At 36.4% G+C, this 23,683-nt stretch overlaps 1 protein-coding gene across 1 annotated transcript in view; it reads left to right on the forward strand.

Annotated features, from left to right (window-relative positions):
• ZNF407 (zinc finger protein 407) overlaps positions 1-23,683 on the forward strand; it is a 478,257-nt gene that overhangs the window by 259,466 nt on the left and 195,108 nt on the right. Inside the window, 2 exon segments of the mRNA XM_017866127.1 lie at positions 19,202-19,368; positions 22,951-23,034. Coding sequence (XP_017721616.1) covers positions 19,202-19,368; positions 22,951-23,034 — 251 coding nt within the window.

The raw sequence follows: 23,683 nt of genomic DNA on the forward strand, positions 1-23,683 counted from the left end.
CTTCCTTCCTTCCTTCCTTCCCCCCTCCCCTCCCCTCCTCCCTCCTTCCTTTCCTCTCTCCCTCTCTTCCCTCTCTCCTTTCCTTTTTTCCTGCCTTCCTTCTTTCCTTCCTTCCTCATGACAGAAATAATGAATGTCCACATATTAACACACCTTTTCTGTAAATTTTTTTTATTTTAAATATATTTCCCATGGGTACCATCAGTATAATTTGTTTTTGTATTAACCTGCTCTTCTTTATTGTTTTCTATTTTGTTATTGCCGTGGTCATCTTCAGACTCAGCTGATTTTATTTATAGAAACCATCTACTTTGTACAGCCAAATGGTAGCCATACCACTTATCCTGAAAGATAGTCACTTGCTGGCTTTTTCATATAGCTTGAATTTGGCATTCCCTTCGTAAATTTGTTTTCTGTAAGTTGATATAATTTTTGAGGGAACAGATAGTACTTCTGTAGCTGTTTCTTGTGGAGGAAGCAGTCTGGGGGCTGTTGGTGACCATCACTTCTCAAGGCTTGCAGGTCCTAGTGGACTGTGACCTTTGTGCCCTGTTCAGTCATCTTCCACTTTTCCTTCTTGATCTCAATGTTTTATTTAGTTCTTTCAAAATTGTTGGGCATATGCTTAAAGATATAGCAATAAATTTCAAGATTCAAGAAAAATATTAATATATGCCCAGTAATATTGAGCATGTGCTTAAAATACCTATGAAAGAAGCTGGAAAAGGAAAGGGATAAAGGAGATTGGGAAAGGACAGTTAGACACATGAACCATTTCAGATTGTTCTGCATTTTCCCTTTTGCCCTTATCTTTTGATTTTAAAATTTTCTCATCTGAGCAACAAGATATGTTATTAATGGCCCCTGAGTACAGCGAGTTATTTGTTACAGTAACTTTTGACCTGTTTAATAAGTACTCAAGCTCTGTAGTGGAGTTTTTATTGTACTCCGCAGTATACAGTTATGAAGTGTGGTACATAATAAAATAAAAGCAATAATGTTGATATTTCTGTGGGATCCATCAGAGCTGACCTGAAGCAACATATTTCATCCGGTTTGTCTGGGTACGCATGTTTAAAGTTATAGCTGAAATTACTAGAAACAATATTGTGTTTATGACTTCTAATTGTTTACCATTATAAGTAACATCACCCTTTGTGATTCCTAAAACTATTTCTGTGACAGTTCATTAGTGCTGGTGTCTAGAAACAAATGAAAAAGACGAAATACATTATAGTATTAGGCAGTCAGACATTTTCAGCTGAATGTTGGTGTTCAACGTGTAACTGTGGAAGGAACAACTGTGGGTAGTTTTGAAAGAGAACCGGAGAGCACAGGTCAGTTTTTAGTTGTAGGTAGGTTTTATATGTGTGTAATGTTCAGGCCCGTGTTTCATAAAGTAATTAATTTAACTCAAGATAGATTTTTGTAGGGACGTAGAAGGATGATTTAGGAAGAAGCAAATCTTTTCACGAGAAGGTATAGATTTCACAGCGTTGTCCTGAGAAGGAGAGTTGCTTGATAGTGGAGTAGATTGCCATTTTAATCTAAAAAATACATTTATCTGTGAAAAGACAAATTACTGACTTTGCGATATTGTTTATGTGTTTGCTTGTCTCTTTTCCTTATCAGATTTTATGTACCTGGAGGATTTTATGTACCTGGAGGATTTTATGTACCTGGAGGATTTTATGTACCTGGAGGATGGGCCCTGTGTCCCATTTATCTTTGTATTTCCAGAACACAGGATAGGACCTGGCCCATAGTAAATGTTTAAAATGTTTGTTTAATTGACAAATTAGTAGTGGAGATACTTGAACGTTTTTCCTTCCGGTAGCTCACAAATAGTGTCAGACCTAAGAAAATGAGAAACAAATGGTTTCCTCTCAATGAAGTGAAGATATTCAGTACTCCCTTCATGGCTGCTGCCTCACTTTTTCTTATTAAAAGAGAATATGGCCAGGTACAGTGGCTAGCACCTATAATCTCAACATTTTGGGAGATCGAGGCTGGAGGATTGCTTTAGCCCAGGAGTTTGAGACCAGCCTGGGCAACATTGCAAGACCCTGTCTCTTTTAAAAAATAAAATAATCCATCAGGCATGGGGGTGCAGACCTGTGAACCTAGCTTCCCAGAAGGAGGATCCCTTGAGCCTGGGAGTTCAAGGATGCAGTGAGTTATGATTACACCATCACATTCTAGCCTTGGCAGCAAAGCAAGACCCCGTCTCTTAAAAAAAAAAAAAAAAGAAGAAGAAGAAGAAGAAGATTCGTAGGTCTTCATCACCCAGACCACTTTGAATGCTTTTATTTGTATGAAAATCACATGCCTGTATTTGTTGAGAAGTATGTAATCGTTAAATAACTAAAGTTTGACCCAGAATAATTTGTAACTTAGGTACTAAATTGCAGAACCTCTTTATTATTATTATTATTATTATTATTATTGTTAGGGCTTAGACAAGTAAAAAATGAAATCGTCTATTTTCAGCAAATTCATAATATTTATACAGATACAATTTACTCATTATCTTTCTGCCAACATTTCTGTTGCTGCCAAAGTAAGTTTTAAACCATGTTTTTAGATTCATCAAAATGTATCAGTGTATTAGTTCTGTAAATTTTGTTTTGGGTATCATGGTGGGGATAAGGATATGTTAATTAATGTCAGATGACTTTTCAGCATTCTTTCATCTCAGTGTTGTGGTTTTATAGGACTGTGATAAGTCATTGGCATTTCATTCATTTGATGGACTATTGCAAAAATATTCATTATAAGACATGGCAGCTATAAAAATAGTAATACTTACGTATTACCATTATGTTTTGTGTGATTGTGTTTCATATTTTATAAATAAAACTGTTTAGCTTGAAAGACACTATTATATTTCTGAATTATTTCAGAGGTCATACTACAAATACAGACACATGAATAAGTGTATTAAAATGGTTCAACCTTAAAAATGTACCTTGGGAGCAGTCACCTTTCCCCATCCCTTGTGTCCACCTCTTTTTATATGGCCTGTAATCCTAGGGTGGAAAAACCTGATTGGACCTCCAGCAAGTACTCTGATGTTAATCAGCCCTAGTGTGCAAGACAGAAAAGCTGACAGTCCAAAACTGCACTTGAAGCTGAGACAGACTGTCAGTCTTCAGGAATGGTGGGGAATGGCCTATTTATGTAATCAGATACTAAACCTGGGAGGAAGCTGTCAGGCACATTCTTGTTGTGTAAGCAGCAGGCAAACTGTGCTTTATCTGACAGACAGTGTGTAAATCTGTCCATGCAAAAATCCAAATGTTTAGTTAGCTTCTAGTCACTGTAATAATCTGCTTATTTTCGTCTGCTAGAGCAATGACATCACTTAGTGGAATGTGCTGCAGACAGAAGGCCCAGATAAGGCTGTGTTAGTGTCAGTCACTCATTCCTTGATTGGCAAGGAGATAAATAGGAATTTACTTGAGGTTTGCTTTCAACTGAAAGAATAGACTACATGTTCAGGACAGGAATAACTTTATTTAGCTTGGCTATTTTACATCTGAAGGAAATGGATAGAATACATCGTATTAATTATAGCTTCTGGGAACAAGTAGCCTACCATATCAATAACGATTAAATAATTGTGCCTAAAGGGTATCTTCTTTGAATTCTTAGGATATTTCTACTGCGATATATATTTAGTTATTTCATTGACTTGTATATTTGTGTTGTGTTCAATACCCTTTCATGTTTTTCATTTAAAAAATACTTTTATTTCATTATTTTCTTACTGTAAATGGTAATGATTTTGTGAATGTGGATATTTATGAATCTGTAAGTTAAATCCTACTCTTGAGGATAAATTGAAGTTTTTAATTCTGAATTTATGACTTTCAAGTCACATACAGTTACAGACTAATTCAATGGTTTCAAAGGTGCTTAGTGAGAATAGAATATCTTTCCATGATTTAAAGATTAATATTTCATTAGATATTAATTGTGAATAGTATTTTCTTTGATACTCACCCCCTGGATAAGCCTTAGAACTTTAGGAATTTTCTTTAAAAGTTCTGTAAAATTGTTTAAATTTGTTATTAAAATCTTCATTTTGGTTTTATCCAATACATAATTCGTTTGTTAACTACAAATAATGGATGGAAACAGTGTTGGTTATTTTAAGCAGTGAGGAAACCTAGGTCCTAGAGCAGAGTATTTTATGACCAGTAACTTTACAGAACACACGCTGGAGCTCTCACTCGGGAAAGCTGGCTGCAAGTTGGACTGAGTGTGGCACACACAGTTCCCTGGGTCTACAGATGCTGTTAAGTAGCCAGATAGGTCTGGGAGCAGCCAAATGTTTTTCTGAGAATTTTAACAACAGCGACAGGAGAGAAATAAAAAAAAAAACTAAATCATACATTTATGAAACACTGATGTTAACCTTACAGAATAAATGTATAATTGCATTTCTGCTGTTTTTACTATAAAGCTGTAGCTGTTTTTTTGTTTTATTTGCCCAAGTACCAAGATATAAAATGCAGTTATGTAGTACTGTATCGAAGTTATGTATTACTTTAATACATGATAGTGGCTCCACATAATTCGTCAAATTTTAATTGGTTTTGTCACTTGTCAAATCTCCCAAATTGTCAAATAAATTTATTTTAGAATCATACATCCTAAAATTTCATAATTCTAAAGTTTTTCTTCTTTAGCTTTGCTTCCCTTTTGCCAACTCTTATTCATCCTATTAGTCCCTGGTCAGATCTATGTTAATTCAGGTAAAAGTTAGAATTCAGTCAGAGAACTTGTTTACTTTGTAGTAATTAAAATGTGTTAATATTTTTGCCTCTGTTGTTCCCCAGAGGAAATGTTTCTCATTATCTTTCACTATTTGTTTTTGTTTTTGAGATGAAGTTTCATTCTTGTTGCCCAGGCTGGAACACAGTGGCATGATCTTGGCTCATTGCAACCTCCGCCTCCCGTGATTCTCCTGCTTCAGCCTCCCAAGTAACTGGGACTACAGGCACACGCCACCACGCCTGGCTATTTTTTGTATTTTTAGTAGGGATGGGGTTTCACCATGTTGATCAGGCTGATCTTGAACTCCTGTCCTCAGGTGATCCACCCACCTTGGCCTCCCAAAGTGCTAGGATTACAGGTGTGAGCCACCGCGCCCGGCTCACTTGGGTTTTTATTCTAAGTATTTCATACTTCCACCTCTTCTGCTTGTAAGTGACATTGTACGTATTCCTTAGTGCTTGATTGCATATTATTTTGAAGAATAATAAATATCGGTAACTAATATAAACTTATTTACTATGCAAAATATTAGAAATTTGGGGAGATACACAACACAGATCTCTACATATTTCATGAGGTGTTTGTCAACATGAGAACAAGTGCTTCTTCTGTCTTTTCCCACCTCCAGTTCTTAGCTCTTTTGTTTTTGTGAATAGCATCATGTGAATTCCAGTGGAATGTTTTGTCCTTATCTTTTGGTTATTTATACACCGTGAGTCTCCTTTTATTTGACTAGTTGCCAGTCTAGATTTTATGAAAAGAAAACAAAACCATTCTTTATATTGCTACTGTCTTTTCATGAAGGATTTTTCAGACTGCAGCGAATTAAAGGACCAGAGGTTATTTTACTGAAGACAACAACTCTGTTCTGTTTTTCTACTCTAGTCTCACAATTTTAGATGAGACTTTTCAGTTTAGTAATTGAGCACCTACCATATGTAACCATGATGGAACCTAATTAGGGTATTGGCTACACCATGTATTCTCTATTCTTTTGCTGTTACTATTCCACCACCTTTGCGTATCTGTACTTCTGGTTTTATAGTATTGTAAAGTTATACCTGGCAGTGTAATTTATTGTAATGTTACTTTCTTAGTTTTGTTTTGGTTTTTTTTTTTTTTACTATCTTAGACAAATTAAATAATAAAGAAACATTGAAACCTCTGTCTCCTGAAAGTCAGGTCTCTTTATTCCTGAGGATAATTAAGTAGCATTTGGACTGCATATAGACTCTATGGGCAGAAAATATGACTGAGATAGAATTTTTCACTAATTATGATGGTTGGTTAGGCTGCAGCCAGATAGATTGATTACTTTTTTCAAAGATTATTCTTTGATTGCCCTTTTCATTAGAACCCTGCCTTCTTCTTCTGGAAAGGCGTAACCTTTGGTAACATGGCTTCACAAGTTTGGGAGTCATGCTACACCTTATCCTAGGACCGGATTTGGTATAAGGTTAGTGGAAATTAGAACTACAGGATTTTATTATTGGATCATACTTTGAAGATAATTTATTCTAACTCGACTGACATGTAGAAATTAAGGCTGAAAAAACAAGTAAGCTGCCACTGTCACACAGCTGAGGTGGTATCAGACTTGGTATCCCTTGCACTTCTGTGGCATGACCTCCTTCAAGCAGTTCGGTTTCCAGTTTTGAATATGTCATTGGGAACATAACTTATCAGAACAATTCTTATGACATCCTGAGCCTTTGATAAAATTTAATTATGTAAAATTACTGAGTTTTATGAACATTTCTTAATCCATAATTTTTCTGACCTTACTGATAGGCACTGTGAATGATACTGAATAATGAAAATCAAAATATATGTCCTTGCCTTCTTTAGAATTATTTAGGGAGTGTGTGAATATGAAAGTAGAAAATAATTGAAGTGTTAATGTTTATGAGACAGTGTTGTGTCAACTTGTGAGTGGCAAATAAGATCTCTGTAAGATGAGGATGCTTGTGTAATGTAGAAAATACAAGTGAAATCATAAGCAAAGATAGGGCATTGGAGAAAGCCTGTCTGGTCTCTAAAGTTTGCTGATATATTTTTTCCATTGAGCACCTAGAACCATATCCTATAATATGGTGATTGTGTTGTTGCTCACTGCAAAGAGAAGATTTTTAATTGTAATGAACAGTATCTATAATTAGCTGTCAGCTCCATAGCAGGGTATATTAATATGAGGTCCCTGCATCTGTGAATACTTGAACCATCTCTTGAAGCCTCCGCTCCCATCTTTGCGCAGGTGCTGTACTCACCACTCACCTGGGACGCTCCTTAGGCACCTGGCCAGGTACTTGGCCAATACTCAGAGCTGACCCTGGTGTTGCTTTTACTGCTTTTCCTTCTCTGAGCCAAAAGAGGAGTTGTTGTCATTTGTGTGTGTGTAATTTCTTGGACATTAGTTCATTTCCATCTGAAAAATTTTTTTAAAAAAAGAGACAGTAGGAATATAAACAGTTACGTGGTTTTGTTTTCTTTTTATCATGTCTAAACTAGCAAGCGATTTAACTTTCATTTTTATTCTTTCCTTGCCCATAATTGAAAAAGTCCCTTTCATTGGTAACCTCATTTTGATAGCTTCAGTTAATCCTGTATGTTAGCTTCCCTAACACTATACTGAATGCCAAATGTAAATGTATTTTATCACCTACATCCTTCCAGTCAGTTTTGGTTATGCACTTAATAATATTATAAAGAAATTTAGTTTAATATTTTGAATGCTGGAAGGTACATAATAAATGATAATGTTATTCCACATGGCCTTTTGTTGCAGGTATTGGAAAATTAGTATAAATGATCTATATCCAGTATTTATTGATGTCTATCTGAATTTATCTTTTCAAAATAACTTAGAATATATGAGAAGTAGATTAAATCTGCAAATCTGTTTTGTAAAAAATTCATAATTGCACACATCCAACTTTAAAGATAATTTTCTTTTCTAGCAAAAGTAAGCTAAATTAATATGTAATTGCCTTGCTCTTTGAGATTTTTCCCCCACGATACCTCACATATGTGTGTATTCTCTAGTTTCATTTGTGTTTCGTTGCCAGTTATGTCGAAGACATTGCTTAGTGGAGACATGTGTCAGAAACAGTGAAAAACTTGCTAGTATTTTATTAACTACTTATTCTCAGTTGCATCACGATAACTTTAAAACCATAAAACTTGTTTTTATGTTAATTCAATCTTTGTATTTTCCCTTGAACTTATGATTTACCAAGGAACAAATCAGCTCCCTACAACATGATCTTTTAGTATGTCTGTATGTCAGAATATTATGATTTAAAGCAAGCTGTGATCTATATCGGACTCTACCGTGTCTATGTTGAATTAGTACTGACTAAAATCACGTCTTGGTGATGCTCCGGTACACAAGTGCCCCAAGATATTTACTCTGCAAGGGTAGTGTAACTGCAGCTCTTTGGACTGAGGTCTCCAAAAGGGTCAGTTTTGTACTGAACTCTGGGATTACTGGGCAATACATCTCAACCTTTCTAGCTAATCTTACCTTGAGCTCAAATGGTTCCTTAGATCATCCTGACATGCTAGAAGGCCGAGATGATGACAAAGTCCAAGACAATGAAATGCCTAAGTGTGGAAAGCTGCCCTTCCTAACTGCAGCAAATCACACACAGTCACCATCACAGAGGACAGTCCGTTCTAAATCTAGCATATGTACTCCAATTTCTAGAAATTATAGATCCATAATAGATACATAAAGACCTATATGATAAGTTGGCAAACATACCATCTTTGATCATATATCAGTTGTATGAGTCTGTGAAACACTGTTGGGTATTTCAAGAACCAATTTTGTGAGAAATAATATATATATAATTTAAAAAATTATTTGTGTGGAATTTAAACTTGTTCAGTAGAAATATTTTATTCATTGATGTTTAGTGTAAAAGTGGGCCTTGGGGCATGTACCTGTAGTCCCAGCTGCTCTGGAGGCTGAAGCTGGAGGATCCCTAGAGCCCCCGTGTTTGAGACCAGCCTTGAAACCGTAGTGAAACCCTGTGTCTACCACAAAAAAAAAAAAAAAAAGAAAGAAATTTAATCGACTATAGTTTGAATCTTGCATAAAATCACATTACAGATTAACAATAAATAGTGATGGTTGCCATCCCTTAACTAACGTCCCAAGTTCAGAGAGTTAAATACACTGGTGTCAGTTAATGGTTCTAACAGGGTTCTAGTATTAATAAATTTAAATCCCATGTATTTTGTGTCTAATGCAGACGCTGTTTATGATCAGCCATGTTGTCTTTGGCATATTAACTTTGTTTAGAAAACTACTATTGTTTTTAAACTATACGATATACGATAGACCTTTTCTGGAGAGTTTGACCTGGCCGGAATTGCTGGCAAGAAACTATGACTTTCTTATTGCTGTTTTAAACAGTTTGTGAAATAATTATCTTAATTTATATTTATAGAGCACTGATGATGTGGACTATAATGCAAAATTGAACACGTGTCCTATGCCCAGTGTTGTAGAAATACTGACTTGAATACATACCAGGAATAAAAATTCCATGGTCCTTCTGAGGCTCTGGGAGGCTGCCCAACGCTAGACACTCACTAGCTGTTTTTTCCTCACCAGCATGAGTATCTGACTGCAAATGTGATTTCTGAACCTGTGACATGAAATGAACTGAGCACTACTGTTCTTATGAAACCATCGGGTTTGTTAGTAAAGGGTTTGGAATAGTTTGTTTTATGCAGATATACAGTGTTTTTCTGTAATGTATGTTTTTACTAGTAAAATTTTATACAGTAATATTAATGAAATATTTTCTAGTCATGCTATTATATCACTACAGTATAAACTCCTTACTAGGTTTTTCCAATCTCTGTGCATATCAGTTTCCTGATGAGTTAGACTGTGATAATAAGTTGAATTGGGACAGGTTTTGTTCATAGCTTCCATTAATATGCCAGATCTGTTTAGTATATTGAAATTTAAAAGAAAATAATATGACTAGAGTTGATTTTGTAGTTGATTTCTTTTTATTTATACTTTTCTGTAAGCCTGTTTTTGGATTTGTGGGTAAAATCCGTCGTTATATTTGTTAATTCATTCTAATACTGTAAATAGTCATCTTAAAATAGTGTCATCTTAAAAGTTACTAAAACATTTTCCATTGACGTGCAAATGAAACAGAAGTTCTCAGCTCTCTGAAATAACATTTTGTATCATGTATAGGTATATAGCTTGAAGCATAGCAGCCTTGCTATAGCTAACATGCTGTTTAGTACATTACTTGGCCACATGTTAAAATGATGTCACCATAAATCTTAGATGAGGGCATTGTTATAGGAAGTTTTTCCATAGACATATGTGTATCTGTGGGTTGTATGCATATGTACTGTATCTTTTTGATCATGGACACCTGGGAAAGATAAGTCTGCATTTAGCTCCTTAGAAAATTATAGTCAAATAATTGTGAAAAGCAAGCACAAAGAGAGATAGGAAAGAAAAAGAACAAAAAACAAAGAAGAGATTGTTGGTTGCTTTTGTCATCTATACCAAAGCCAAACTTCTTTAATTATCAAGAGCATTTTAATCTGACTTTTAAAATTGTGCAACTTGATTGCTCGTCCTATGTAGCATGTTCCCCTACAGCCCCCGTGAACATGCTCACGCATACCACCTGGCTGCCTGGGCCCCAGACTTTGTCTCAGTAACTGCTGTTTCCGCCACACCACTTGGCTGTGTCCTTGAGGCTTGTCTGAAGCCCCATCGTAACAGTGAAGGCTTTGTCAACTATTTCAGTCTGTGTGTATTGACCCTTTTTCTGAACATCTTTTAAAACTTTTTAAAAAGTCCCACATAGTATGGGGTTCTGATGTTCTCATTATTTCAGTGACGTTAGTGTTGACCATTGAATCATAGGCTCCTTTTGGGGAGGAGTGGATGTATTTTATTTATTTATAGGTTTGTACATAGCATGGATCATTGCGAGACACACAGTAAATCCCCGAACATAATCTCTTATTGGTTGGTTGATAGAGAAGTAGCTGAACTAGAATAATTTGAAGATGGTTAGAATTGTGTAGCAAATGTCCAAAGATTGAAAGTTAAGTCATTTGGAATGAAGGCGTAAGTGGGGATTGAAATGCATTTTATCTTTTTACCTCAAATTATGTACATCAGTAAGGATGATGACTTAAAAGAAATTCTCTTTATTTGTTCTTTAAACAGTAATATTAGTCCAATATTAGTAACTACTATTTTAACTTTCCTTACATAAATCCAGTGGCTTTTTACTGAACCTGGAGCAATAAAATTTCATTTAGCTCAGACTAGAGAACTGTGGCAATTTAATATACGTCTTATTCTCCCGGACTTGACTTCTATGGTTAGTTAGGATTGTTTCAACTTCCAAGCCTTCCAGCCCTGCCGTACAGTTGAAAGGGGGTAGTTTTAAAAAGGACAGGGCAGCCTCTGACTGGAATGGGTCTCATATGCAGTATAATTCCTTCCACCTGTTCTTCTCATGTTGCAGTTTTAAAGCTGTGCAAGAAACATGAATAAGTTCAGAACTAAAGCAACTTCTTGGACCCTGAGATTGGAGCTTAGTGGACCTTTGTGTGCCTACGACATTCAATGTGGGTTCTTTTACCCTGTGTAGATGGGGGTTTTTTTAGGGGCAGAAGTGGGGGCATTTGACCTATCACCCAATCGGGCAATTGGTCAACTACAGCTTCCAGGCCAGAGTAGGCCCACTGCATGTTTCTGTCAAGTTGTATTGGAACACAGCCGCATTAATTTGTTTATGATGTTTTTGTGCTACAACAGCAGAGTTAAGTAGTTGTATCAAAGACCTTACGACCACCAAAGTTGAAAATATTTACTCTCCGGTCCTTTACACAGTTTCCTCACCCCTTATCTAAGATACTATTGTGCTGGTAAGTATTGGATGTATAGTGTCTGGTATATTGGGGAAAATTTCAGCTAAAATTAATTTGGTTGGTCAGAGTTGATGGTCTCTTTGACAAAGAAAAATTTCATAGCAAAGAGATTTTGAAAGATGAAATGAGGTCTTTGAGGGCACAGCAATTGTAATCATTGAATGTTTTCTTTTAGAATGAGTCATTCTCTTGGTTCTTAGTAGACTGAGGCAGCCTGGGGTTAATATTCTGCTTAATGCTCCTCCCAGAAGTTATTTTGACGAAAAGCTTTTTAACCCTTGAATTGAATGGAAAGGGCTAGAAAATATGTTTCACAGCTTTTAGAACCTGAGTGATATGTTAAGAGGTACAAAAATGACAGTCTTTGGCATGAGGTGAGGTTAAATTTCTTTTCCAACTAGCTAACAAGGATCTAGCCTGTTAATTAGGCTAATTATCACCTGTTCGGGGCAAACATGCACTCAAGACTCTTGGCTTAGGTAGGAGACTCCCTGGTGAACTGTTTAAAAGCCCTCAGGGGAGGTTTTTCAACTTTCATCTTGAAACCACACTGGAGCCTTCAGAGTTGAATTTAGTAAATGAAACCTTTCTATTCTTAGGTCTTTGTGGCTTCTTAATATGAATTATGCTCACACTTTATATATAATCTGAAACAAGGAACTCTCAAAGTCTAGTCTAACTTAGATGATCTCGATATTAGTATTATCAGGGAACATTTTTGGTGTCTGAATGTAACTTCATTCATTGAGCAAGGTTTTTATTTAGCCTTTGTACACACACATGTACACACACAAATATTTGGAAGAAAATGGTCAAAGAAGACTGTGGTCTTAACACAGTTACTGTTATTTAGCTATTAGTGTACATTTTTGATGATTAAATTTCTAGACAGTATTGGGAAATTTTTATTTTCCATCTAAAGTTGCGTGTTAAATTTAAGCACGATATCGTATTTTGAAACTTCATAGAAATATGATGAACAGGGTTACTGTGGAATTATTTGGGTATATTTAATGTGGTTCTAGTGTCCGTGTTATATGAAAGTGTACTTAAAGTCTAAAAGCAGTATTGTAATTTCACTCAGATGTTTCCTGGGCCCAAAATACTGTAAGTATCTCACAATTATGATGCTTGTAGATACGGAATTTGTTACTGTGGCAGGGTTTTGTGAATGTCTTCATTTTGCTTTCTGGTCTTTTGGGACACTTTCTAAGCACATTGCGCTCATGTGAGTCAGTTGCGCATGGTGGCCTCTCGGCAGTGCTCGTCCCTGTGTGCCTTCTGTGTGCTGCGTTCTTCACAAAAGTGATTGTTTTCAGGTACATTTGCACCTCTGAAGAAATTCAGATGGGAACGCTTCTAGGCAAAGACCTATTCATTTTCATTCCCTCTCTTAGTATATTATCATAAATTATTAAATTATTACCTTTAAAAAAGGCTCTTATTTCAAAGAAACTGCCTGTAAATTGGAAGTCTTTGAGCAACCTAGAAATTGTTATAAACTTCATTAGTACATTGAGCTATTTTGCTAGGAATTATGTAAATCTCGCATTGTTTTCATAGTTCTATATTTTGTTTATTCAAAAGATAAGCAATACCTGTCAATTACATATTTTAACATTAGTGTAGTTTTACAGTAATTTTAGTCAATCAGCACCTTTTTGTCAGAGTTTTAGAAGATAATGGTCACATAATTTTTAAATACTTTGATAAAATTTAGCTCACTCTTTTATTAAAATGTCATTTGGAGCATACCAGATCTTTCTCATTGGTGTGGCTTTTGTAGATATGCATTTGTCTCATCTACTAATTTGAAAAGACTCGTCCAAGTTATATAGAGAAGATAAGATATTATTTGATTGTCTTAATTAAAATATTTTGAATAACAAAAATTTTCAAAAATAAAGGAAGCACTCTGGAAGATATTAACATATAGTCATATTTATTACAAATTTCTTGTTTTTTTTTTTTTGGAAACAGAGTCTCAGAGTCTCACTTTGCTGCCCAAGCTGGAGTACAGTGGTGTGATCTCAACTCACTGCAACCTCTGTTTCCTGGGTTCAAGAGATTCTCTTGCCTCAGCCTCCGGAGTAGCTGGGCCTACAGGCCCGTGGCACCACGCCTAGCTAATTTTTGTATTTTTAGTAGAGACCGGGTTTCAGTATATTGGTCAGGCTGGAGAGTTCTTTCTTTTTAAAAACAAAGTGTTAGAACTACAGTCAGCACTGTGCAGCAGTCACCCCGGTCCCCCCCACCCGGTGTCCGCCCTGCCCCCGTCCGCAGAGTGATCAGTGATGGTGATGAGACCTTCATGCTTCTGCACAGGGACGACCTAGGTTTAGATATTTAATGCTGTTTATTTTGTTGCAACATTTTATATAAATTTTATATAAATGATAGAGTTTCACACCCAACTTGTTTTTTAATACAATCACCTTTTTGCGATTTTAAAAAATCCATACTAATAAATGTAGCCCTAGTTTATTCATTTCCACTGTATTATAATATTCCATTCTGTGATTAAATTCGTTGTTTGTCTACTCACAACCTGATGGATATTTAAGATTGTTTAAATTTTAATAGGGGAGATATTTTTTGCATGCTCATATGCGTGCACAGCTTCTCAATAGTGTACGTCTAGACTGGACCTTCTGGGGTGAAAGGTAACTTTACCTCAGATATATTCAACTTTAGAAAACATTGTAAAGCAATTATACTCCAAAATTATCCTGCATTGGTGACACTTGCAAACAACATAAAGATATACTGGCCGGACACGGTGGCTCACACCTGTTTTCCCAGCACTTTGGGAGGCTGAGGCAGGCGGATCACGAGGTCAGGAGATAGAGACCGTTGTGGCCAACATGGTGAAACCCTATCTCTACTAAAATATAAAAAAATAGCTGGGCATGGTGGTGCATGCCTCTAGTCCCAGCTGAGGCAGGGGAATCACTTGAACCGGGAGGCAGAGGTTGCAGTGAGCCGAGATCGGGACACTGTACTTCAGCCTGGCAACAGAGTGAGATTTCGTCTCATAATAAAAAAGAAAAGATATCCTAGTGACTCCTCTTACTGTTAAAAAATAAAGTAATAAACCACTTGTATTAAAATACCTGTATCTTTGTATATGTGAGATTATTAAAATACCTGTATCTTTATATATGTGAGATGTGTGCAGATTTTTCATTAAGTTTTTAATAGCAGAATTAATACTTTGCCTAAAGGATACAAAAGAATTTAAGTAACACTTAATAATGTATTTTGAAAAGATTAGTAAAACAACACCTTTTAGGATACTTACCATAGTAATATGGAAACATAAGGTTATAGATATAACTGAAATTATACATTATGTATTTTGACATAACTTGTCTGATATTTAGACATTCAAAAATAGAAAAATGCTCTAACACAGAGTTTCTCTAAGGCCGAAATATCTATTAGGACAGTGCTATTAATCCTATAATCATAATTCAGTTCCCTACTTATTCTTTAGATTAACTTTATTCATGACATCTGGCAACACCAGGTGAGAGTTTCTAGTTATTGTCATATAGCTGACAACGAGGATATTTAGTATTCTGTCTTCAAAATTTTTCAGTCTGAAGATGTGGATTTTCATTTTGGCTCTGTTATTATCAATCATATAATGAGAGAATTTCAGAGAAGAAATACTTTGGCATGTGCTGAACACCCTGGCTTGCACCTCTGCTCCCTGATTTTAGCAGGTAGGTGAGCTAAGGCCAGAGTCAGCCCACATTTGGTAGGGTGCTAATGAAAAAACAACACACATAGTATTGAAGAAAGAAACCTCTCATAAATATTTCAAGAATACTAGAAAAAGTGCTTAGAATTTTAGGAACCCCTTAGTTAATTTAGAAATCCTGCCAGGCGAGATGGCTCAAGCCTGTAATCCCAACAGGAGGACTGCTTGTACCCAGGAGGTCCCGAGGCTGCAGTGAGCGATGATCATGCCACTGCCCTCCAGCCTAGGTGACAGGGTAAGACCCTGGCTCTTAAAAAAAAAAAAAAAAACAAGGAATTCTTTTAAATTTATGCTAGAAGACTAACTAACTCTTGACTTCCATGTCGTAGCTACCTGCATGAGAAAGGGCCTTATTCCAGAAGTTTAGTGTAATAGACATCTCAGTCCCAGGAACTCTGGAATGAAAACACCTGCTGAGTGGACACTAAAGGTATTATGTAGAACATTTAATGTTTACCCATGTTGCTCTTGAGGAGTCTGGATCCATTTTGATTTCTTTTGCTTGTGACTTTTTTTCCTTTTGAAACCTTTAAGATCTCTTTATATCCAAGAGAAACATCTAGTAAAGTCCAAGGAAAGGGAAGATAAGAAATTGCCCTTTTTCATTTCAATTCTGGTAGCACTGTTTGGCGTTTTGAGCTTGTAGTAAGCATTGTAGAGTCGCTCTGTTACCTAAGAACTGCAAATGGTGTTGAAGCCCAGCTCTCTCTTCTGGGCTTCAATTTTCTGGGCCGCAAGAACAAGGGTGAATCATATACCATCATATTCTTATGCGTGCTTGTGTTATATACCCTCTTAGATGGTAATCGTTACGTAATTACTAATTATTCATCCTTGTACATCCTTCACCTGACTGACCTATAAAACAATCTTCACTAGCGAACTTTTGCAAAACAGACCTCTTTAATACACTGTAAATTCAGTTATGCAAGAAATCTCTCCGGGAAGTCCACCACATGGGGATAGAAAAGCATTGAAAACATTGAATCAGCCTCGGGTAAGCCACAGGTCTTGGCCCTATCCCTGGTGCCTGGAGGGGCATCTTCGTGGGGGTGGCAGGCGAGGAGGAGCCACAGCCAGCGAGGCCTGTCAGCACCTTTGCCTCCTAGCCCTGGGACTGTGCATCTCCCGTCTCTGACACCCTCCCAGCTAGCTCTGCATTTCCAGTTGTCACCTATTTTTAAATGTCTAAATTAAATGCCGCCTCTGGGAAGCCTTCTCTTATCTGTCTGCCCTGCTAATTGCTCTTCTTTTAAATGTATAATGGCATTTTAATTTTTTTTCTGGCATTAAGTTTATTTTTGTGAATGATTTTTCTCTTAGTAGCCTGTAATTTCCTTGAAAGCCAAACCTGACTCCTCTCTTCCTTTGATTTCTCTGTGCTATGTGGAACAGTGGGTTGGGGACAGTGGGTGTTCAGGTGTTTCTGCTGTCCAGCCAGAACACACACTGATGTCCCTCTTCTTGCAGGGTTCACCCGGCAAGACAGAGCTGTATGCATTATTAGCTCAGGTTTCGCCCGGGAGGTTCCTCGTGATAGACTTCCTGTTGGTCCCCAGGAGGACCAGGACCCTTGGGTAATGGTAGAGGTCTTACTGAGTTGCTGTGTGAAGGCAAATATTTTAGAATATTTGAGACTCAGAATTTGTGTAGTTCCAGGAAACACCCCATTGTTAAGTACGTCTTGATCTTTATAAGGACAGTTCACATAGGTAATACCGGTTCTTTTTGAAGTGCCAGAATGAACTTATTTATTTTCGTAAAGCAAATTGTAGAACACATGAGGTTTTCTGAAAGTCAAGTGGTAGTCTTAGTTCTTTGTTATCTGGCTTTTGTCATTTCACGACAGGCACAAGCTTTAGTTTAACATTTTTATTACATAGGAATAATAGAGTACATATATTGAGGTTTCATAGATGTAATTTTGTTAAATGTACATCACAGTAGATTTAAAAATGAGGGATTTATTTTGTCATTCATAAAGTTGTAATACAGTGTGGAGAAACTATTTGTTAAAAGATAGTATCTACTTAACCTCCTTATTTGTTTCTTGTAGGAGAAGGTTAGAGCCACAATAAATACATGAAGAAATAAGTAGATAGGGGAATTTATCTTGGAAATAAGATCCCTGTCATGGTTTTGAAATGTTAAATGCATGAAGACCTGTCAAAGAGATATACGGACATGATATTTTTTACAGTGCATTTCCAAGTATTCAGTTATATTTGTCATTCTCTAGTACTAGTAAGCACCGATCCAATGATACAGTAATTTCAAAGTTAGTCCATGTTAATGGGTGTAAATGTCTCTCTTTACATATATTATATAGATAAATAAATTGGCAATTTTAATATTAATGAAGCATTTAACTTAGATAGCAATTCTTAAGTATTTAACTATTTTTATTTCTATTACATTTAAGAGCTACATTTTAAAAATATATAGAATAAAAGAGAGATTTTATAAAAGACAATTTTATAATTTGATTCATAGAAATCTATGATATTCCAAGTGATGAATTTGTTAAGGTAATTCACATTTGTCTCAAAATAGGAAAGTTAATTATTTGGACCCTGGAATTCTTTATCAGCCGTCATGGGGCTAAGGAAATTTGTAAAAGCATGGTTAAAGACTATGTGAAAATATACACTCAACATCTCCTTATTCATATCATAATTTAAAGCACAGATATTATTAAACTCATAGTTCTGATTGCATTAAAATGCTAAAATTTATGATAGCCAACCCAAGTTGCCAGACGGTATCTTTTGTGGCATCGTGCCTGTCAACTCGTTATAATATTTTACTGTTGATTATTGAGTTTTACTTTGCTTTTGACTGTTCATTATTCTGAATTGACTGGACAGTATTTTATTAGATACAGGGATTGTTGTAAGCTCATATTGGAAATATAAAGTAAATGTTAGCAACTATTTCATGAATGCAATTGAACAGGGGCAGAAGATCAAACGGAGGAAGTATTTAAGGTTCTGCTGATGGTTCAGAGTTCCTTTATTATTAAAGGTATTATAAAGTCTTAAATGGTAAACCTGAAATATTGTATGAGTACTAATTTGTTATCTTCAGTATTTTTTTTTCATAGTGGAAATAGTTAAGGTTTATTTTTCTCAAAGACTGATTTTATAAAAATGCATAGTTATGATCTAGTTTTATTCCTATCAAAGGAACCTTTTTATGAACCCACATGGTCACACAGAAGGACCCCTGGTTCAGGAAACACCTTTGGGGTTTGTCTTTTCTTCCCTGCAGCGTAGTGGTGCGGGGCCGCTGGGTGCGTGCAGGAGAGTCCCTGCTCCAGCCGTACTAGCCGCACAGCAGCAGACAGCAGGGCTTGTCTGAGTGGTTGAGTATGGATAGCATTTCATTTAGCCTTTGCTCTGACAGCCCATGCCCTGGATAAGTGGTGTAGGCCTGTACAGGTGAAATCTATTCTCACTTTTGCCTCAGGGGTGACTGGACTGTAACAGAATTTTTCAAACCCGTTGGGCCCAACCGCAAAGCAGAGAATAAATGGCTGAGGTGCCAGGCCTCGACAGAAAAATCAATGCCTGGTTATACAGACATGACAGACCAGGCCTGCAGTGCTCCTCGCAGAGGCTGCATGCGCACCGCACCTCAGGGTTCGCACACGCACTGCCTGGGGCCTTCGGTGCTGGTATGCGGGCCATATTTACATTGTTTTCTCTCTCCTTCATGCAGGAAATTTACATGCCACTTATGTGATAGAAGTTTCACAGAGAAGTGGGCCCTGAACAACCACATGAAACTCCACACGGGAGAAAAGCCGTTTAAATGTACCTGGCCCACGTGCCATTACTCATTCCTCACAGCCTCCGCAATGAAAGACCACTACAGGACGCACACAGGTGTGCCGCGCCGCCTTCCTGTCCCATGAGGCTGGGCAGAGGTAGACTGGGTGGACTGTGGGAACAGAGGCATTAATTACCCCCATCTTCATAGTAATCAATGGAAATGATGTCCTGCTTTAAGACTGTGGTAATTATATATTTATAGGTATGGTATCATTTCATTATTTTTCAGGGAGAAGGCAATTTTAAAGTGACATTTGTGCTTGTGTGTGAATATGTTTACATAAAATAAGTTTATATTTAGAAACTCATTTATGGTGGGTGTATGTGTATATATATATATTTGTATGTGTTTAACGCATCTTTTTAGAAGATCTTTATGGAAGGTCATATGGAGAGTTTAAGTTTTCAAAGAGAATTAGTCTTGTGTTTTGTTACTGATGTAAACGAATTTCCATATGTTGTCAAATTAATGTTTTTTTCCTGAGGAGGATACTATCAGATCCAAGAGTTTTTGATAATTGATACAAAGACACTAATCCGCATTTAGCTACTGTAATTTTTTTGGAAATTATTAAAAATGTTCAAATTCACGTACATTTCACATCAGAACATGTAACAGAGGGTGTGGAATTTCCGTGAATTGACAGGTGAAGCAACACTGAGAGTGCATCTTTGGTAGGGGTGGTCCCAGAACTCCCAGTTGGTCCCTTGTAAATGTAAATCCCAGTAAGACCCTATGGTGATGTTTGTGATTTCTTTTTCATAGTCTAAGTCTAGTGGGCTCAAAACTTCCTCACAAGCTTATATTTGAGTCTCTATAGCACTATGGCCGCATTCCTGTGAGCTGTTTGATATTTTTTTGGTCTTCTTTCTCTTTACACCTCTCAGAATGTATTTTGTTTCAGGGAAAAAAATAATAATAAATTTTAATCAGCATTCCAAAATGTTCTTCTGATTGCCAAGAATTTTATATTATTGTTAGAAATTATAGGTTAAAAGTTCTTCTCAAGCAGTTTGTGGGAAGCCCAGGCCTCCTTAGCTTCCTTGACAAGGGTGTTGACGATTTAAGGTCTCCAGCCTGCCCTGAGAGATCACTTATATCGAACAGCAGATGAAAAGCCAGTGCAGATGTAATTTATCGTCGGCGTTTCCTTCTAAAGAATAATTGTGGAGACTTGGCTGGATCAATAATATAGATTTTTGTTGTTAGGTCTTGTAGTCTGCACCATAATGAGAGATAGGGGACAGTGGCTGTTTTCTAATAGAAAATAAAGGATTAGTTTCCATGTCTTTCTACATTTGAATGCAAAATGGCACACTTGAAACTAATTCAAGTTGTTACAAAAAGAAGTCTCCCATTATATCTCTGCTATCATATAAATAGGGCATGCTGAATGAACCCCTCTAAATTCAGGACATTTTACCTTTAGTTTTTTTCTTAAAATTTTTTTTCTCAAAAAACACTCCGTTTGGCTGCTGATCAACCCTAACACCCCAACCCACTCCAAAAAAAAAAAAAAGGCAAGTGAAAATTGAGTTTAGAATGAAAACAAGTCAAGCCACCTAGGTAAATATGATATCCATTGGAGACTAACATCCTAAATAAAATCGTACACATAAAAAAATCAAGGTCACTAATGTATTGAGAATCAAATCACATAGAAAATTAATAATTTTGTGTTTTTGTATGTATAAATCTTACAATAGGGAAAGGAATAAAAATATATACAGCATGTATGTAAATATGCAGCATCTATGCATGTAGAAAATATAAATCTTAAGAGGGATTTTCTATGCTTGTTCATGTTTTTATTTCACAAGATGCAGGCCACAAAGAAGTTCATAAATGACAGAAAGGAAGAATACTTGAATCCAAAAGTCTTAAGATTGCGCTTTCCTCATTAGAAATGTTGCTTATTGAATGATATGGCACAGACACTGCCACTAGCACACACCACCCGATGCGTGTGTGGTGCTGCACACACACTCCTCATACGCACAGCAGGCAGCACCCACGGACCCGCAACGAGGAATTGATTGGAGGGAACGATTTTGCCTCAGCATAGAAAACCGTCTTAATATTAACGAGCAAATTGTCTTGTGGGATTAAAAAAAGTCTACTTTCAGTGTTATTTAATTGATAATACAGCTAGTTAGAAAGATTTATTTCAGATCGATTAAATAATTAAATGAGTGATTATAATTAAACTATTCTTTACAGCCCATCTACTCTATTCTTTCTATATTGAAATAATAATACCAAGGAATAAACTTAGCTGCAAAATAGGAAACTAAAGATAGCAAAATGTTTAAATTCAGCCTTATTTTTAAAATGATAATAATGAACATTTTAACATACCCTTACGAAATTAGATTAAGCGTAATTTGGTTAAAACTCTCTTGAAGTATATGTGTTCATTGAAAGTAGAAAAGCCAGTAATGTTAAGTAAAGGGAAGCCTCTTTTGATGACTGAAGTTATTCTCCCTATATGTGCTATTTATTAGAACCTTAAAAAGGCAATTATAATTTCCAAAATGCCACAAGTTAAGTTTCTATTATGATATACCAAAGTGATTGGGAACAACACAGCCTGACTCTGGCCAAACTCTTGAAAGACTTGTTGCATTAAATGTCTAAATGAGTAAAGTAGGTAAAGATAGATACAAATGATTTATTTTATTTCTGGAAAAGCATTTTATAATTTCACTGAATCTCTCTAAGGTTGGCATTTTTCTTCTGTTTTGCCTTTCTTTGTGAGTCTTATGGGATGATCTGCCTAGCTGGCCAGCACTTACTGCCTAAATATGCTGCAGTGGAAAGATAGATTGCATTTATAAACTGTAGGGCAAATGTTAGCTTGTGTAAAAGTGCTTAAAAAAATGAGCATTTGCACACATTTAACAAATACTAAGTCTGCCAAATCTGTCCCTAAGTATTGCAAAGGTTTCCAATCCAGAGCTATCATTAAAGACGAATAGTATGAATTTTTGTACAATTTCTTTAGCAATCCCTAGACTTTCTTTTTTATGCTGTAAAAGCAAGAAACATAAACAGCATGGAATTGCTATTGGTACTAATATAGATTTTATTGTTACTTGGGATCTTCAGCATGTTCAAGGAAACCATTTAATTCATATTATTAAGAAGGAAGTGATTAAGGAAGACCCTAATAGAATCAGGTAGAACCAATTCAATATCCTTGAGTTGGTGGAAAATTCAATCTGTTTTCTTTAAGCAGAACCATATATACTGTATATTAACTATTCCAAGCAATCTTTACCCAGCTCAGAAAGGCCAGATGTATGGGAATTGTAAAAAATCAGGATATGCATAAAAACTGTTCAAGTGCATAAAGCAGCCCCATCTGGAAGACATCTACCAGAAATGAAGTTGTACAAAACCATTCCATTGATAATAAAGCTAATTTTTATGGGTCTGACAAGTATGTAATTATGTTCAGTGGTGCTTTTCAGATTTTATCACAGTCAATAAACCGCAGTGGTAATTTCATTCCCATTTGACATATTTACATGGAAACATTTGATTGGAGGAATTAGTAACCCTGAAAGCCTTGATAGATATGTTTTAATGATCTGTGACCTCTGCAGTCCCTCATCTGTTTATTGTTGCAACAGGCGAGAAGTCGTTTCTGTGTGACCTCTGCGGCTTTGCCGGCGGGACCCGCCACGCCCTCACCAAGCATCGCCGGCAGCACACAGGTCAGTTCCGCGTCTGCACTGGCCCCTTCTCTGCAGAGAGGATGGCAAGGCGGCAGACACCCCAACCTCAGTTCTTGATGTCATCAATTACTTTCCTTTTTAATTTTTGTAAAATCTGTGCACTTGAAGGTCTACAGATAATTCTAGTCGAATAACATACGATTTTAAATCATCTGTTTTTATATATTTAAAATGTAGACATATTCCATATTTCAAGAAGCAGGTACCCTCAGTAAATTCATGTTAAGTAGAAGTAAAACAGCAGGTTGGCTTCCAAAGATACAGGAGACTATCTTCTCTGTTGGCAAATCTCTGCCTTAGGCCTCGTGGGTGGAAAATGGGGAGTCTTTGTCAGCCAGACTCCCTCTCAGTCATTCTCTCTACCCACCTAGTAGCTAATCACCCGCCTCCCTATTTCACTAGCTACATGTCTACCCCCCTCCCTTCCTCTCTGTCTCTCTGCCTATCTCCCTGTCTCCCTCCCCACCCTCCTGTCTGTCAATCCATCTGTGATAGGATTTGAAGTCAATGCTGTTTCAATTGTTCTTGGTATTAAAAATAGAAGACATCAAAAAGCAACATAAGAGTTAATTACGGTCATTGTAGAGGACTTTCTTTTCTCCGTGATGTGCATTTTTGGTGATTCATT

This window comes from Rhinopithecus bieti, unplaced genomic scaffold (genome assembly GCF_001698545.2).
Source record: "Rhinopithecus bieti isolate Rb0 unplaced genomic scaffold, ASM169854v2 scaffold_84002, whole genome shotgun sequence".
Lineage (NCBI taxonomy): Eukaryota > Metazoa > Chordata > Mammalia > Primates > Cercopithecidae > Rhinopithecus > Rhinopithecus bieti.